The sequence below is a fragment of the Diabrotica undecimpunctata genome, chromosome 8 (genome assembly GCF_040954645.1).
Source record: "Diabrotica undecimpunctata isolate CICGRU chromosome 8, icDiaUnde3, whole genome shotgun sequence".
Taxonomy (NCBI): domain Eukaryota; kingdom Metazoa; phylum Arthropoda; class Insecta; order Coleoptera; family Chrysomelidae; genus Diabrotica; species Diabrotica undecimpunctata.
This window is the reverse complement of record NC_092810.1, coordinates 25,461,610-25,477,857: the sequence shown is the minus strand read 5'-3', so window position 1 is coordinate 25,477,857 and position 16,248 is coordinate 25,461,610. Positions and strand designations below refer to the sequence as shown.

The following is a 16,248-nucleotide window of genomic DNA, read 5'->3' as shown; positions in this document are numbered from 1 at the left end:
ACAAAGGGAAATTTTTTTCTTTTACACAACAAATTAAAAGAATATCCTGACAAGTTTTTTGAATATTACTGGATGTCAGTGTCTTCTTTTAATTTGTTATTATGTGAAATAGAAGATGTCTTACGAAAACAGGATACATCAATGTGTGATAGCCTAAGCCCAGAAGAAAAATTAGCAGTTACCTACCTTAAAGTAAGATTTCAAATTACATATTTTATAATCCTATATATGTATCTACCTAAAAATAGAAAAAACAAAATATTTAACTATTTAACTTTCATTAGAATAAAAAGGGGCCGCCACCACTTCTTACCTCTGCGTATTCTGTAATTAGCTACTGAATTATCAAGTAGATCGACAGCTCCCATATGTCGATTATATTCATTTATCATATTGGGTTGATGTAATGAATCTTCCTTTTCCAATATCTAACTTGCTTTTTTATATTACAATAATTTAAAAAAATCTGATGCGACATAAAATCTGCTTTGTTGCATTCTTTTATTTATGAATCACGCCAAGCTATCGAAAACGAAACATTAGTACTGAAGGATAATAAAATTTTACTATAAACAATAATTATTAAAATTTTATTTATATGACATGATTAGACAACCACTTATATAGAAATGAATCACCAGTTCGAAGAAGGAAATCCAAAAAATAGATTTTCGGGAAATCAATAAAAACTGTTTATTCTCTCTATTCAACTTTTTCTTGTTTAATAATGGCATCTATTATAAAGTACAGTTTGATACGGTTAATTGGGATTGAAAAAAAACCATCCATTGATTTTTGTTATCTAGAATACCGATAAAGAAAATATTGGATTTATTTTTTTCTTAGAACTTATAATTTTTTGTTATGTTTTGAGACACAAAATTGTATGAAAAAACTTTAAAGTAATTTATAAAAACAAAGAAACAACTTACAAACACAGGGAAATAAACAAATAAGAACAAAAATATCCGATTAAATGGCAATTACCGCTACAAGCGACAAATTACTGCTAGTGGAGCCACAAACGCGCTGCAAATTACTGCTAGAAAATAGGTCCGGATCTATTCGAAAGCGACACGACCTTGACGATGCGTCTCGGTCTCGAAACGAAGCGACAATCTACAGCGCGTGGAGCCACTCAGTATCACTGCTGTTATTTCATTTATCAAGCTACATTTTACTGCCACTGCTAGCGACAATCTGTCGCTGGTGGAGCCATAGCCTTACGGATGAATACATTTGTATAATCTGATTTTAATCTAATTTTGAATCTAAACACATTAAATGATTTCGATAAAAACATTTTACCTTGTTTGAGAAATGCGCCTGATTTAGTCCCATAAAAGCGCATTATCATACTGCTTGTATGCCTACTTTTTATGGAAGCAAGAACTGAAAGAAAAAGTTGTTGCTCAGCCTATATAATCACTAAGAATTTTGTAAATTTTCTTTACTTTATAAATATATCATCAGATTTTCTTTTTTTTTTCGTATCTTATATTTTTCGAGTGATTAAACTGTAAATTTTAATAAATAAAATACATATTTCAAGATGATTAAATTTTTTGAATTAGAGTTTTTTCAGTTTTCTATATAAATTTTTTGTATAAATTTACGTCTATGAATAAATCTCATATCCTATTGTTTGTTTATACTAATTTAAGAAAATAATATTTGTAAGTAAACAAACTAAATATAAAACCTTATAATAGTATAATTAGACAACAGTATTATGTAACAAATTGCAAACAATTTGCTAATTGTTTAATGATTCAATTGTTGTCATTGTGCATGCGGTTGGTAGTTATGTGCATAAACAGGTTTAATGTTAAAGGAATTGTAAAATATACCATACTATTTATACATTGTTGGTGTTGTTAAATTGAACTAGTCGTGGATAAAAATCCCTAAAATCTATCAAACCCTCTTTAAGATATTTTTTTGAGATCTATTCCAGCGACGCGATCCTACCCACGCAAGCCATGATTATCTCCCAATTCTTTCAGGGGGAGAAGCCATGTCCCAAACCAAGCTCTCCTTTAAATAACCATAAATTCTTACATATCCTTTCCAATCCCCAGGAGTAAACCTAACACCAAAGAAAAATCATTGGGGTGGGCAATGGGAAATCACTCAAATTAATTTTCTTGAGTATAATTAACATGGAGCTAGGAAGCCACGACTTAGCAGAGGAGGACATACAATATCAGACTGTGGACCTTCCCGATCGTTATCACATGAAATCCTTACAGTTTAATACATAAAATAACATCCTAAAAATTTTAGGGAACACAAGGCCTGGACCAGGAATATGTGAACAGGATGAAGGCACACAGGAGTTGGTATATCTGTGACATCGAGGTTTAAAAAATACATTAAAAATTTATACCTCTTAGTGACAGAATAGTATTGATCCAATAACCAAACAATTTAATATAAATATTATCAGATATAAACCCCTACTCCAGAAAATAAATACGATAATGAAATACAATATTTTTATAGTCAGTTAAAACAGACTTAAAAATCTAAAGTGATATGAAGTTACGTATATCCTTGGTGATTTTTACGTGAAAATTGGAAAAGGTCAAAGATCTGACTTGGTAGGCAAATATGGACTAGGAAAGAGCAATGAACGAGTCGATAAAAAACCAGTTTTGGTAACAACGTGATATGATAATAACAAATACCTGGTTTAAACCACACAAGAGAAGGCTTTATACATGGAAAGGACGAGGAGATAGTCCGCATGGTATAATCAGAAATCAAAGGCTCTATTCTAGCAAATAACAGATTCAAAAATATATAAATATATAATAAGTTGTGGATATATCGCCTGTTCAAAGATGAATTGCAGCACGAAGCCGAAAGGGTGGGCTTAGCAACCGAATAAGAACCGAATAGCAACCGAATATAAACCGAATAGCAACCGAATAGGAACCGAATAACAACCAAAAACGAACCAAATAGAAATAAACAACCAAATAGGAACCGAATAGAATCGGAATAGCAACCAAATGGAAACCGAATAGAAATGCATAGTAAAAGTTCATTTAGGAATTGCAAAAACCATTTGTCGAATAACACAAATATATTACTGGACTAAGATGTTCAAGCTGACTACTGGCTACAAGCGGTCCAGTGTAGAGAACACTGGAAAGAACTGAGGGAGGCCTATGTCCAGCAGTAGACGCAATTGGCTGATTGATAATGATGAAGATGTTCAAAGAAACGGGACACTATGTTAGAAACAGTAGGAAATGCCTTGAGTATAAACCATCACAGAAGCAACCGGCAGGAAAAATGTAGCCATCCACTCTAAAAAAGTGGCATACTGTCTCAATTGATTTAGTGGACCATTCCCAAGATTTACAAAGAGGAAAATTTTCTTGATAATCATATAAGACCGGTTTACGAAATGGGTTATCACCCAGCCGATAAAAATCATATCTTTAAAATCTTCACGTCATACAAAATTATATGAAGATGGACTAGAGCTAAGTTCAATCTGCAGTATTGATCTGCCAAGAACTTCAACCCCAACCTCTGAATACTGATCAGAGTCAACAGTCCTTTACCGTCTCAGAGATCCAGTATTGATCGGCCGCTTCCATGGTCTTTGGGTATTGACTAAAGATCGTCCTTCGTCATAACCATTCGAAGGCCACTAACATTTATTTCCCTTCACCGGCATGAACGTCGGACCGAAGCCCGTTTGTGTCATTTACGAGGATTCATCTTTTTATTTTACGTATCGTAGAGAAGTAAATTTTATTTTCTTTCTAATTTATTTGAATATATTTTTATTTAAATTAAACTTGCGCTCTGGGTGCCACGTTTAACAAAAAGCTTACCTGGAGACAGCATATTCAGAAACTGTGCCCAAATAATCAATTTACTTAAATCTATTGCTGGCTACTCTTGGGGAGCTGATGAAGAATCTCTCCTTAAAATATATAGAGCGTTAATCCGCTCTAAGCTAGACTATGGAAGTATTCTTTATATGCCATCTAGTAGCTTCTCACTAAAGTCTCTAGATGTAGAACACAGATTCAAAATACATCCCTACGACTGTCTTGGTGCTTTCAAATCAAGCCTCGCTAAAAGTGTTTGTGTTGAATCTTCAGAGCCGTCAATCCATCTAAGACTTCTACCTCCATACTTCGTAAGAATATCAACAAACACAAGTAACCCTCTAATAAATCTAATCAATCATATAGAGCCTCCCACTTTTCAATGTCTACAGTGAAGCGGTATTTAAAAAAGCGCTCTCAGACTCAATAGAAGGTATATCTATCAATGGAGAAGTTTTGAATAACTTACGTTTTGCAGACGATACAGTAATAATGACGGATACAACAATGATTTACAGAACGTAATGCAACGCCTTAATGAACGCTGTCATGAGTACGGACTGAAAATAAATTTAAAGAAAACTAAATGCATGATCATGACTAAATCTGCACATGCAAATATGAAGACTGCAACTGACTATTGAAGATACTGCAATTGAGAGTGTTAATAACTATAAATACTTAGGAACATGGATAACATCAGATGTAGACCAAACCAAAGAAATTAGGACACGCATTGAAATAGCACGTGCATCATTCATTAAACTTAAAAAGTTTCTTTGTTGTCGGGATATAAGGTTAGAACTACGCCTGAGAATGCTTCGATGTTACGTGTTCTCTACTCTTCTTTATGGCTTGGAAGCGTGGACACTAAAACAAGTTCATCTGAATAAGTTGGCCGCCTTTGAAGTTTGGTGTTACAGAAGAATCCTACTAATATCATGGATTCAAAGAATGTCAAACGTGGAAGTAACTAGAAGGATAGAAAATGAGGCGGAAATAATAATAACTATCAAAAGACGAAAACTTGAGTACTTAGGACATGTGATGAGAGGGCAAAAATACGCATTATTACAACTTATTATGCAAGGCAAAATACGAGGAAAGCGAAATGTGGGAAGACGAAGAATATCCTGGCTTAAGAACTTAAGGGAATGGTTTGAATGCAATAGTGCAGAACTTTTTAGAGCGGCAGTCAACAGAGTCCGCATAGCTATGATGATTTCCAACCTTCGATAGAAGATGGAACTTAAAGAAGAAGAAGCAAGCACAACTTAAAAGGAAACTTTTTTTGTATAACACCTGTACGGTGTTTGTATACTGTTATCTGGTCACAAATGACCAATTATCAGTTATTTTCTGACCAAAATTAATAAACAACAAGTACTTAAATCTAATGGCTCACCCTATGGCTTACTCTTATTTTATCTATTAACTAATGCACTACAACTATAATGCAATAACATCACAGCACTATATTCTAATTTTAATACTAAACTGTTACACATTTACACTAACTCAAAAATGGTTTTTTCCTTATGAGTCTTCTCTTTAGTTCAGTGTTGTCAAGAAACTGGATTGCCTCGACGTTCACATGACTATGCAGACTTGCTGCTGTTCTCTTGATTACTTCGGTCACAGTTTCCATACCCAGATTCTGGTGGAGGTTGCTGTTACAGATATACCAAGGAGCATCAACAATGTTCCTCAGTACTTTGTTTTGAAATCTCCGGATAATATGTAGATTACTAGCTATGGTACAGCTCCAGAGTTGGCACCCATATACCCAAACTGACCTCAGTACTTGCTTGTAAATGGATAATTTATTATGAATGGATAATGTTGATTTTTTTCAAATCATCCAATACAATTTCTTATATCTAATATCAAGCTCCCCTTTTTTCTTTTTGACCTGGACTTTCCAGCGCAGCCTCACGTCTAGGGTGATGCCCAAGTATTTTGCTAATGTTGCATAAGAAACTTGGGTATTATTTGTTCTAACTGGGAAATTTTCTATTTTTTTATTTGTAAAGTTAATGTGTGCAAATTTAGTCTCATTTAACTTTATTCGGCATTTTTTGGTCCAGGTAAGTATTGTATTTACTGATAGTTGCAACTTATCAGTCGCTTCTTCACTAGTGTCTCCTATCCCTAATATGGCTAGAATTTCACACGTATACAATAGGTACAGGACCGGATCTAATACACTCCCTTATGACATGCCAGCTTTGATCTCCCTTAAATTGGTGTAAATTTTTCTTGTTTTACTCTGGAATATCTATTCGCAATGTATGATTCTAAGATTTCTGAATACTGTTTAGGCATGAACGTTCTTAGTTTATAGTTTAAACCCTCATGCCAGACTTTATCAAACGCCTGTGCTACGTCCAAGAAGATTGTAGAGCAGATTCCTTTCTTCTAATGTTATTTCTGTTATATTCGTTATTCTGTGAACTTGATCTATTGTGGAACGTTTATTTCTGAAACCAAATTGATGATATGGTATAAGATTTTTTCTTTCTCTTATTGGTTTTAATCTTTTCAATAGAAAATTTTTAAATAGTTTTGACATCACCGAAAGGAGTGGATATTGGTCGATAGGATGTCACTTCATTAGGAGGTTTACCTGATTTGGCGATCATAATGACTTCGGCTACTTTCCAGAGTCTGGTAACATATCTCAATCTAAAAGTAGCATTTATTAGTTGTGTCAACTTAACCAGGGCTTTTCTTGGTAGATTTTTTATTAGTTCTCCTGTTATGAGATCATATCCTGGAGCTTTCTTAGAATTTATATTCTCTTTTATCTCTGTTGATATTTCTCTAAATGATGTCAACGTTATTCTTTCTTCGGTTTAGAATGGTTCTTCCCATCTCAGTTCTTCACCATCATTGTTGTTGGGTTTGGACGTGCTTTCTAAATGATTTGCAAATAGTTCTGCTTTCTGTTCGTTACTTCTAGCCCAGTTGCCGTTTTCCAACTTGATAGAAGGAGAATGAATAATTTGCCTCTTCATTCTTTTTGTTGCCTTCCACAACGAATAATCTGTGTTCTAATCAGCTGTTAAATTACTTAAAAAGAAATCAATTGTTGAATTTTTTATATTCTGTATCTCCCTTTTTAGTTTTCATTATTTAGACTAGTTTTGTCTCGTGGAACTCTGTATTGCAGCCATTTTTTTCTTACCTTTCTTTTATCTACTATAAGTTCTCTAATTTCTTTTAGATAGTTGTTCCCTTTTGTTCTAGAAGTTATTGTGGGAGTATTTTCCCAAGCTACTTGTTGGATATTTTTATAAAAACTTCTAATTCGTCATCAAGTTGCCTCGTGTTTTTCAATGGCACAGCAAGATTAATTTTGTGTTCAAGGTTTATTTTGAAGATCTCCCAGTCAGTTTTTTTATTAGTCAATATTGGATCAATCCAATATAAAAAGGAAACCTGAAAGACATTCTTAGTGTTCTAAACCGTTTTGACAGTGTTCTAAGATTTCACAAAAGAAACATGTTTAGTCACAACTAATTTAACCAGTGCATAATGTTAAGTTTTATTGTTCAGCTTCTTTACTGGTGATTGTTCATACCAAATGTTTGTATGTATAATATGTATAATGTTGTAAACTGTACCCGGTACCCGTGTCAATGACCATAAGCTGTCGAGACACGTTAATTTCAAAAAAAAATCTTGCTTTTTACTGAGTCTGATGTCTAATAGAACTACCCGTCACAAACTTATGCGTACAGCGAAAGAGAGAAATGTTTGTCACCATAATCATAACTAGACTTCGGCAAATATGCAAATAAAAATGTAGAAAATATGCGCATAAATATGCACGTGTTTACCCGAAAATATGCAAATATTTTACAAAATATACATACAAATAAATAAAAAAATCGTAAAATAGTAACAATTTTATTTAAAAAAAAAAAAGTGTATATAACTAAATACTTCCTACTATTCATTAAGATTTACATTTATTTTAAGTAACTACATCATTTTTAAGTATGAATAAACTTATTTAGAATTATGGTAACAATAAATGACCAAGTGGTGTTCAAAATTTTCTAACAAAAACTTGTGGCTTCTGTCTGAGTACATATATTTATATATGGAAAAACTTCGTTCAACATCAACTGATGTAACGGGAGCATTTTTCAAACTAACCAAAACATTTGGTTCTAAATTAATTGTTTCCGAAATATTTCCAGCTAGAACACTGACTACTTCAGAAAGAATATGGTAACCTTTATTTTTTTCCCTAGTAGCTTCAAATTTTTTTAAAATATCTTTTCCAATATTACCTCTAACGTTCCGACAACATGACGCAAATTCTTTTATTAATGCTGTACTTTCGAACAATGACAGTTTTGGTGATTCTAACTGAGTAATTGTTTTTTGAACAAAACTAAAATTTGATTTTATAAATGAAAGTTCTTGTTGAAGCAAGTTACTCTGAAAAGTTTGTTTAGAATCCAAAAGAGATTGGGAACTTTCATCTGTTAACGTATCAATTATGTTCTTTATTTTAACAAAATGATCTGCATAAAAATTAGCTGCTTCTAACCATGTTCCCCATCGCGTTAAAATAGGTTGTGGTGGAAGAGGAATGTTAGGTAGCATTTCTTTATAAAGTTGAATTCTTATAGGAGATTTAAGAAATACTTTTTTGACACTGGATATCATGGTATTTACAAGAGGAAACTTTTTTCGTATTTCCTCTGCAACTCTGTTTAATCCATGCGCTACACAAGTAACATGTATTAAATCTGGGAAAAATATTTTTAAATTTTGTCCTGCTTTCACCATATAAGGAGCAGCATCCGATAAAATAGGCAGTAATTTATTAGAAGGAATAGTTGTCGGAAGAAAAAAAGTTGCTAATGTTTCTTGTATAAAACGCGAAATTGTTAAAGCATTTGTTTTCTCAAGTTGCTGGCATGAAATAAGATGAGATTTTGGTAAGGTATCTTCTTTAAGAACACCAATCAATAAATGAGCAATATACTTTCCTGAGGAATCAGTGGTTTCGTCTACAGATATGTAAAAATAATTATCTGCAATTTCTTCCTTAATATTAATTAACACCGACGAGTATAGCCCGTTCACATTATTTCTTCTTAGAGACCGATCACTTGGAACATTAAGTTTGCAATATTTTTTTAGAAACGAACTAAAATTTACATTTGCTAATTTTGAAAGCGGTATGTTTGCAGACACTAATGCGCGACACAAGTCTTCATTAAAAGTTTCTTGCTCATCTAATTTTTTTGAAGTAGATTGGAAACATTTAGCCATTGAAGTTTGATGTTTTCCTCCTATTTTTCCTTTTTTTGCAATGTGTGAAGCAGTTCTCACATGTTGGTCTATCTGAAATTTCTTCTCACATGCTATCTATAAATAAAAATAAAAACCTTTATTTTAACCCAACCTTTAAAATATAAAAATATACAAGGTGATTTTGGTTAATCAAATAACTGGTTTGGAAAAAAAAACACTCGCTAAGTGTTTTAAATGCAGTATTAATCCACAAATTAGTTTTTGTTACTAACCATTAGTACATCATATAACTTATTTTAAAATTCAACAAAAGTTTTTTTTTTGTTAATTCAATTACAATAAAAATAATTGTGTTTTAGAATAGCTGACTTCATAAAAAAAGTAAAGGTGAAAAATTTTTCTAAATACACACCATTGTATTGTACCATGGACAATTTTTCCTCACTAAAGGAAGCTATTTTTCATTTAAAAATAACCTACGAGTACTAAATTTCAAGTAAATACGTTTATTGGTTTTAAAGTTATTGTTGTTATTAACTAAAAGAATTTAATTTTAACACCCTGTATCTCGAAAAGTAAATAAGTTTGACCCCTCATTAACTATATCGTTTTGTTCAATTTTTCGAGAAGTATCTACAGTCAAACGTTGTAAGTGTCATTTGGAAACACCCTGTATGTATGAAATATTAGATATTTAATAGAAAATATTAGATACTTACAATTTTGCCACAGACTGAACAGTAGATTTTTCCCATATCCATAGACAGCTCTTTATAAGGTTTAATCCAAGTTGAAGCACTGGTTGTTTTAGGCATTATAAAATCACAATCTTCCTTTTTGTTACGCACAACGAGTGTTTACGCTTTGAATATCAAAACAAAAATGATTTACAAATCTGAGCATCAAATTAGAAATGTTTAGGTACCTAATTCAATAAACTGGGAGATTTTGGAAAATCCCTAAATTAGGAACAAAACTATTAGCCGTTTACCTGCTGTTAAGATACAATAAATTGTAGATAGATTTGGGGATTAGATCATAAAATGCAAATGAGCGAACCCTTAGCGATTATCCAATAACTGAATGCCTCAGTGACCGAGACTTTCTAAGAATGTTGAGGGCTACTTAAATTGATCTTCTTTGAAATTGTAAATGTTTTGTACCTGTAGAGATTACGTACTTAGATCATTTCTTGATTAAAATGACTACAAAATTTTATACAAGAATTGAAATAAATTGGTATGTTTAAAAATTTTCAAATACAGTATAAAAATCTGAACTTTTATGCACTTTATGCAAACTTTTATACAAATATGCCAAAATATGAAATATTTGCATAAAATATGCACAATATGCAAAATATGCAATATGCATATTTGCCGAAGTCTAATCATAACCATAACCATAACAGCACATGAAAAAGAAGATCTTAATTTCTGTTTTGTTATCATCTTATGATTAATTTATAGTACATATTCATAGATTATTTTAGTTAGTTATTAAATGTTTATTATCAAATAATTGTTCATTATTTCAAGTAAAAATAAGGTATTAATATATGTCTCTATTCTTTTTAGACACGAGGATTTGAATATATTTGTAAATGGACAATTTTATAAGGGTAAGTATGACTAATGAGATCTTACTATACAGCCTGAGTCTGAGCATCCGCGTGAAAGTACGGTACTCTTATCACTAAACCACCAAGCTTCGATAATTCTTTAGTGACAAGAGTGTATGCGACGTCTAAAATCATAGTAGAAATTATTCTTGATCAATAATTTAATTTTGGATTAAAAAATTAATACTAATTCAACTTTTTTTACTTAAATTTGCTTTATTGCCTTAAATAAGTTTTTACTTTATGCGAAATTAAAAAAAATGTTAATGTTCGACGTCACACGTAATAAATATAATAAATAAATTATAATATAATAAATTATGACTGAAGAGCTCATAAGCTCATAAGCTTAACGTCTAAAGCTGGGAACCTATATATAGATTCTATAGTACTGATGTAATGTCAATAACGGTTAACTAGAAAGATAATTCCATCGTCCAAATATGTCTGTCACAGCAGCACGTGGCTGTGACGTACGTGTGAGGATTACAAGCGATTATTGACCTTATTGTTACTGTAAACTTTTATGGAAGATGAACTTTTGAAGATAAACTTTTACGAAGGATTTGAGATTAAAAATTTAAATCGAAGAATTAACGATTTATTTTTGTAAATAGATGACAAATAATCAGATTTGAAATAATACCTAAGAAATTCAGACTTTTGGAAACATTATTCTTAATGATCTGTTTTACATAGTAAATAAAATTTATTTTCGAATTGCTGGTGTTATAATTGAATTGATAAATGTCAGTTTACTCTCAAAGTAAATATGTCTGGTCAATAAAATCTATAAACCCGTGTTTTACTTACGTAGTTAGAACGCAAATTAAAATATCCAAAAACATTTGATATATACATAATATATGTAATAAAAAATGACACACAAACACTGACAGACACATGCAGTCTAGGCACCGAAGAACATTGGGAAGAAATCAAAACAAAAGTTATTGACGCAGCAAGAAAAATCATAGGCAACAAAAAGAAAAATACAAAAAGGGAATGGTTCAATGACGAGTGTAATAAGGCCATACAGAAAAGAAATGAAGAACACAAGAAATATATGGAAAGAAGAACCAGAGAAAGAAGGGCAAGTTACCAAGATGCAAGACGGAGGGCCGATAAAATATGCCGAACAGAGAAAAGAAAATACGAAAACGGCAATATACAGAAAATCTTCAAAGCAACAATATAAGACAGGCGTACAGATATCTACGCAATTTAAGAGAAGGATACAAACCCCGAACAAATCTATGCAGAAATCAAGAGGGGCAAATAACCAGTGATCCAAAAGAAATAAAATCAGTCTGGAAAACCTATTTCTTTTAGGGACACAAGAAAATGAAGAGCATATGGGCATGCATCACAAGGAGGGAGACACCGAAAATATAGAACCCCCAACGATTGAAGAGGTAAAACAGGCAATACGAGCACAAACGAACAATAAGGCTCCAGGTATTGACAACGTCCCCCCTGAGCTATATAAATTAGGTGGCGATCACCTAGTAGGACAAATGCATATGCTCATGAACAAGATTTGGAATGATGAAAAGATCGGTAATGATTGGAAAATCGGGATTATATGCCCAATCTATAAAAAAAGGGGATAAACTGAAATGCGAAAATTATCGCGGCATAATCCTCTTGTGCACGGCGTACAAAATTTTTACTTACATACTAAACAAACGACCCCAACAACTAACTGAAAATATTGTCGGGGAATATCAAACCGGTTTCCGACAAGGAAGAACTGACCAACTATTCACAGTGAAACAAATTTTAAACAAATAGTGGGAATACGACATTGACGTCCACAACATATTCATAGATTTCAAACAAGCCTACGACTCAATTAAAAGGAACAAGCTATATCAAATATTGCGGAGCTTTAATATCTCCCAAAAATACATGTACAACTGGTAAAAACAACAATGGATTCGTCAATAGCAACTGTCAGAGTCCAAAATGAGCTCACTGAAAACTTTACAATAGTCCAAGGATTAAAGCAAGGAGACGGACTGGCACCGACCCGACACTATTCAACCTGACCTTGTAATATGTGATAAGACAGCTGAATATAGGAAGGGGTAATCTCCTAACAAATAAATCAATACAGATTGCCCCCTATGCCGATGATATCAACATCATGTCTCGCAGAACAAAAGAGGCGGCAGAAATATATTCACATTTAAAAACAAAGGCAAAAGAGACCGGACTAGAAATAAATATTCAAAAGACAAAAAAGTTAACACAGGCAAGAGCTAGGGGAAACAGACGCACAGTTGAATTAGAGGACGATATTGAAACGGTAGAAAGTTTCACATATTTAGGAGTTGCATTAAACACGGATGGAACAGAAGAACCAGAAATCCAAAGAAGAATCTTCTTCTCATTGCGCCGTCTCCTTTCGAAGGTTGGCGATCCAAATGGCAATTGTAGTTTTGGAAACTGCTGCGCGAAAGATCTCTGCGGATGAGCGGTCGAACCATCTCCTCAGGTCTTTCAGCCACGAGTTCTGGCGTCTTCCTACTGATCTTTTGCCCTGTACTTTTCCTTCCAGTATAACTTGAAGTAATTCATATCTTTCGCCTCTCAGCACATGACCCAAGTATTGCATTTTCCTCTCTTTGATTATTCTTAGTAATTCTTTTTGTTTACACATGCGACGAAGTACCTCAACATTAGTAACTCTTTGTAACCATGGAATCCTCAACATTCGTCTGTATATATACATCTCAAAGGCATCTATTCTTTTTTCTATTTCAGAGTCCATTGTCCAACTTTCACAGCCATACAGTAAGACAGAAAAAACGTAACATCTGATCATTCGGATTCTAAGCTGTAGACTAAGGTCTGATCTTGTAAAAAATGTTTTAATGCTCATGAATGTTTTCCTTGCTTGTTCGATTCTTGATAGGATTTCTTTTTTTGGATTACACTGACTATTGATATTTGTTCCCAAATATTTTATGGAATTTACCTGTTCTATTATTTGACCCTTGGCATACACCTGTACGTTTTGGCGTCTTTGAAAATACTAAAGTTTTAGTTTTGGAAACGTTTAGATGTAAACCGAACATTTCGCTGTGGTGAACTACCGCATTTATTATATTTTGTAGTTCTTGTGCGTTGCTTGCTATTAAGACGGTATCATCAGCATATCTGATGTTGTCTATGCTGATTCCGTTAATCTTAATTCCGCCTTGGACCTCGTCTAATGCTTCTCTGAATATAGACTCCGAATACAAATTAAAGAGTAGCGGTGATAAGACGCAACCCTGTCTCACTCCTCGTCGGGTTTGTATGTCTTCGGATGTTGTGTGCTCTATTTCAATTGTTGCCGTTTGGTGCCAGTATAGTTCTGAGATAATTAGCAAGTCTTGTTCGTCAACTCCAGTTGTTCTCAGAATTTCTATCATCTTTTGATGGTTAACGCAGTCAAATGCTTTTCGATAGTCAATAAAACATGCATATACATCTACATTCATGTCTCTGCATCGTTGCGTTAACACATTTAAAGCAAAAAGAGCCTCTCGTGTTCCCAATCCGTTTCGAAATCCGAATTGAGTGTCACTCATCTGGAACTAGCACTTCTTGTAAATTCGTGTATGGATAATTCTGAGAAAAGTTTTAAGGACATGAGACATCAAGCTTAATATTCGATAATCATCGCATTGTGAGGAATTCGATTTTTTTGGTAATGCTACGAATGTTGATTTTAGCCAGTCTGTTGGTATTTTACCTGTGTCATATATCTTATTGAATAGTGCTGTTATTAAATCTAGGCTTTTACTTTCGTTATCTGCAATTAGTTTAAGTATTTCGACATTGATATTGTCTGGACCGGTGGCTTTTCCATCTTTCTGAGATTTTACTGCATGAATCACTTCTTCTTTGGTTATTTCTGGGCCTTTTTCATTTATTCGATTATCTGTGGATGCTGGAGAACAAGGTCTATCGTCGTCAAAAAGAGTTTGTATGTATTCTTTCCATCTCTCTAGTTTGTCTTCTGTACCCATAATTATTTCGTTATTATCATTTTTTAATATTGTTGCTTGTCTCTTTTTGTGTCTACCTGTCATTTCTTTTACTTTTTTATGAATATTAAAGGTGTCGTATTTTTCCTGAAGTTGTTCGATTTCTAGGCATTTTGTTGACATCCAGTTTTCTTTCGCCTCCCTGCACTTTTTTCTAATGATTTTGTTGATTCGCTTGTATTCTATTGGGCTTGTTTTATGTTTTCGTCTTACGTCCATGAGGTCCATGATCTCTTGCGTTATCCATTCTTGTTTTTTGTTGTGTTTTATGAACCCGATGTCTTCTTCTTGTATCTTTGTTATTTTTGTTTTTAGAGCAGTCCATGTTACTTCAATGTCTGTCTGTACCAAGTTTTCGATCGTTTTTATTTCTTCCTCAAGCTTGATACTTATTTCTTTTTTCTGTTCAGGGTTCTTCAGTTGTGAGATGTCTATTTTTCTTGTCACTGTTTTCTTTTTGACTTTGAGAAATCTTTTTAATCTAAAATCCATTATAACTGGATTGTGATCGCTATGTATATCAGCTCCAGGGTATGTTTTCGTAGATTGTATGTACTTCTTAAAGGTGTTATTGAGCAAAATGAAGTCAATTTGATTTCTAACAATTCTGTACAAAGAAGAATAGTAAAGGGAAACAAAGCTTATTTTTCACTCGATCATGTGTTCCGCTCCAAAAACACACACTGGAGATCGAAAATCAGGGTCTACAAAACTATTATCAGACCAATAGTATGTTATGCATGCGAGACTTGGGAGATGACAGAAGACACAAAAAGAAAACTGGAAGTCTTCGAAAGAAAAGTCCTAAGAAAGATATTTGGACCTATTAACGAAAACGGAATATGGAGATCCAGGTACAACCATGAACTCTACCAACTGTTCAAAGAGACATCGATCTCAGAATTCGTTAAACTTCAGAGACTTCGCTGGGCTGGTCATGTAGTAAGTATGGAGACATAAAGATTGCCGAAAAGAGCTATAGATAGTAAAATGCAGGGCGCAAGACCAAAAGGAAGGCCACGGAAAAGATGGGAGGATGAAGTGGCAGCGGACGCGCAAAATTTGCTAGACGTGAGAACCTGGATAAGATCGGCGCGGGACCGACAAGGTTGGAGGCATAGTTTGGAGGAGGCCAAGGCCCGATTTGGGCTGTAGTGCCATTGGAGAGAGAGAGATATGTAATAAAAAAGCGCGGATACGCTAGTTCTTTAATAAATAAAACTATTCAATACTGAAATATTTATTGCACAGACATACAACATAGGTACATACAACATTGTAAATAGGTAAAACTAAACAGTATACAACACTAGGTACATTTTATTTCAAATCGAGTGGTGAGCCCTTCCACGAAATAGTTAATCGCGCAGACAATAGAATATCTATGATCAGACCCACGCAGTGGCGTTGCAATATTAAAAAAATTAAATTATTTGAAATCGCACTAATTATAAAA

General features: G+C 33.3%; 1 protein-coding gene across 1 annotated transcript in view; it reads left to right on the top strand.

The window, feature by feature from the left end:
• The window catches only part of LOC140447303 (uncharacterized), a 108,406-nt gene that overhangs the window by 8,846 nt on the left and 83,312 nt on the right, over window positions 1-16,248 (top strand). The window contains exon 2 of the mRNA XM_072539892.1: window positions 10,709-10,752. Within this exon, the coding sequence (XP_072395993.1) occupies window positions 10,709-10,752 (44 nt within the window). The remainder of the gene's footprint in view (window positions 1-10,708; window positions 10,753-16,248) is intronic.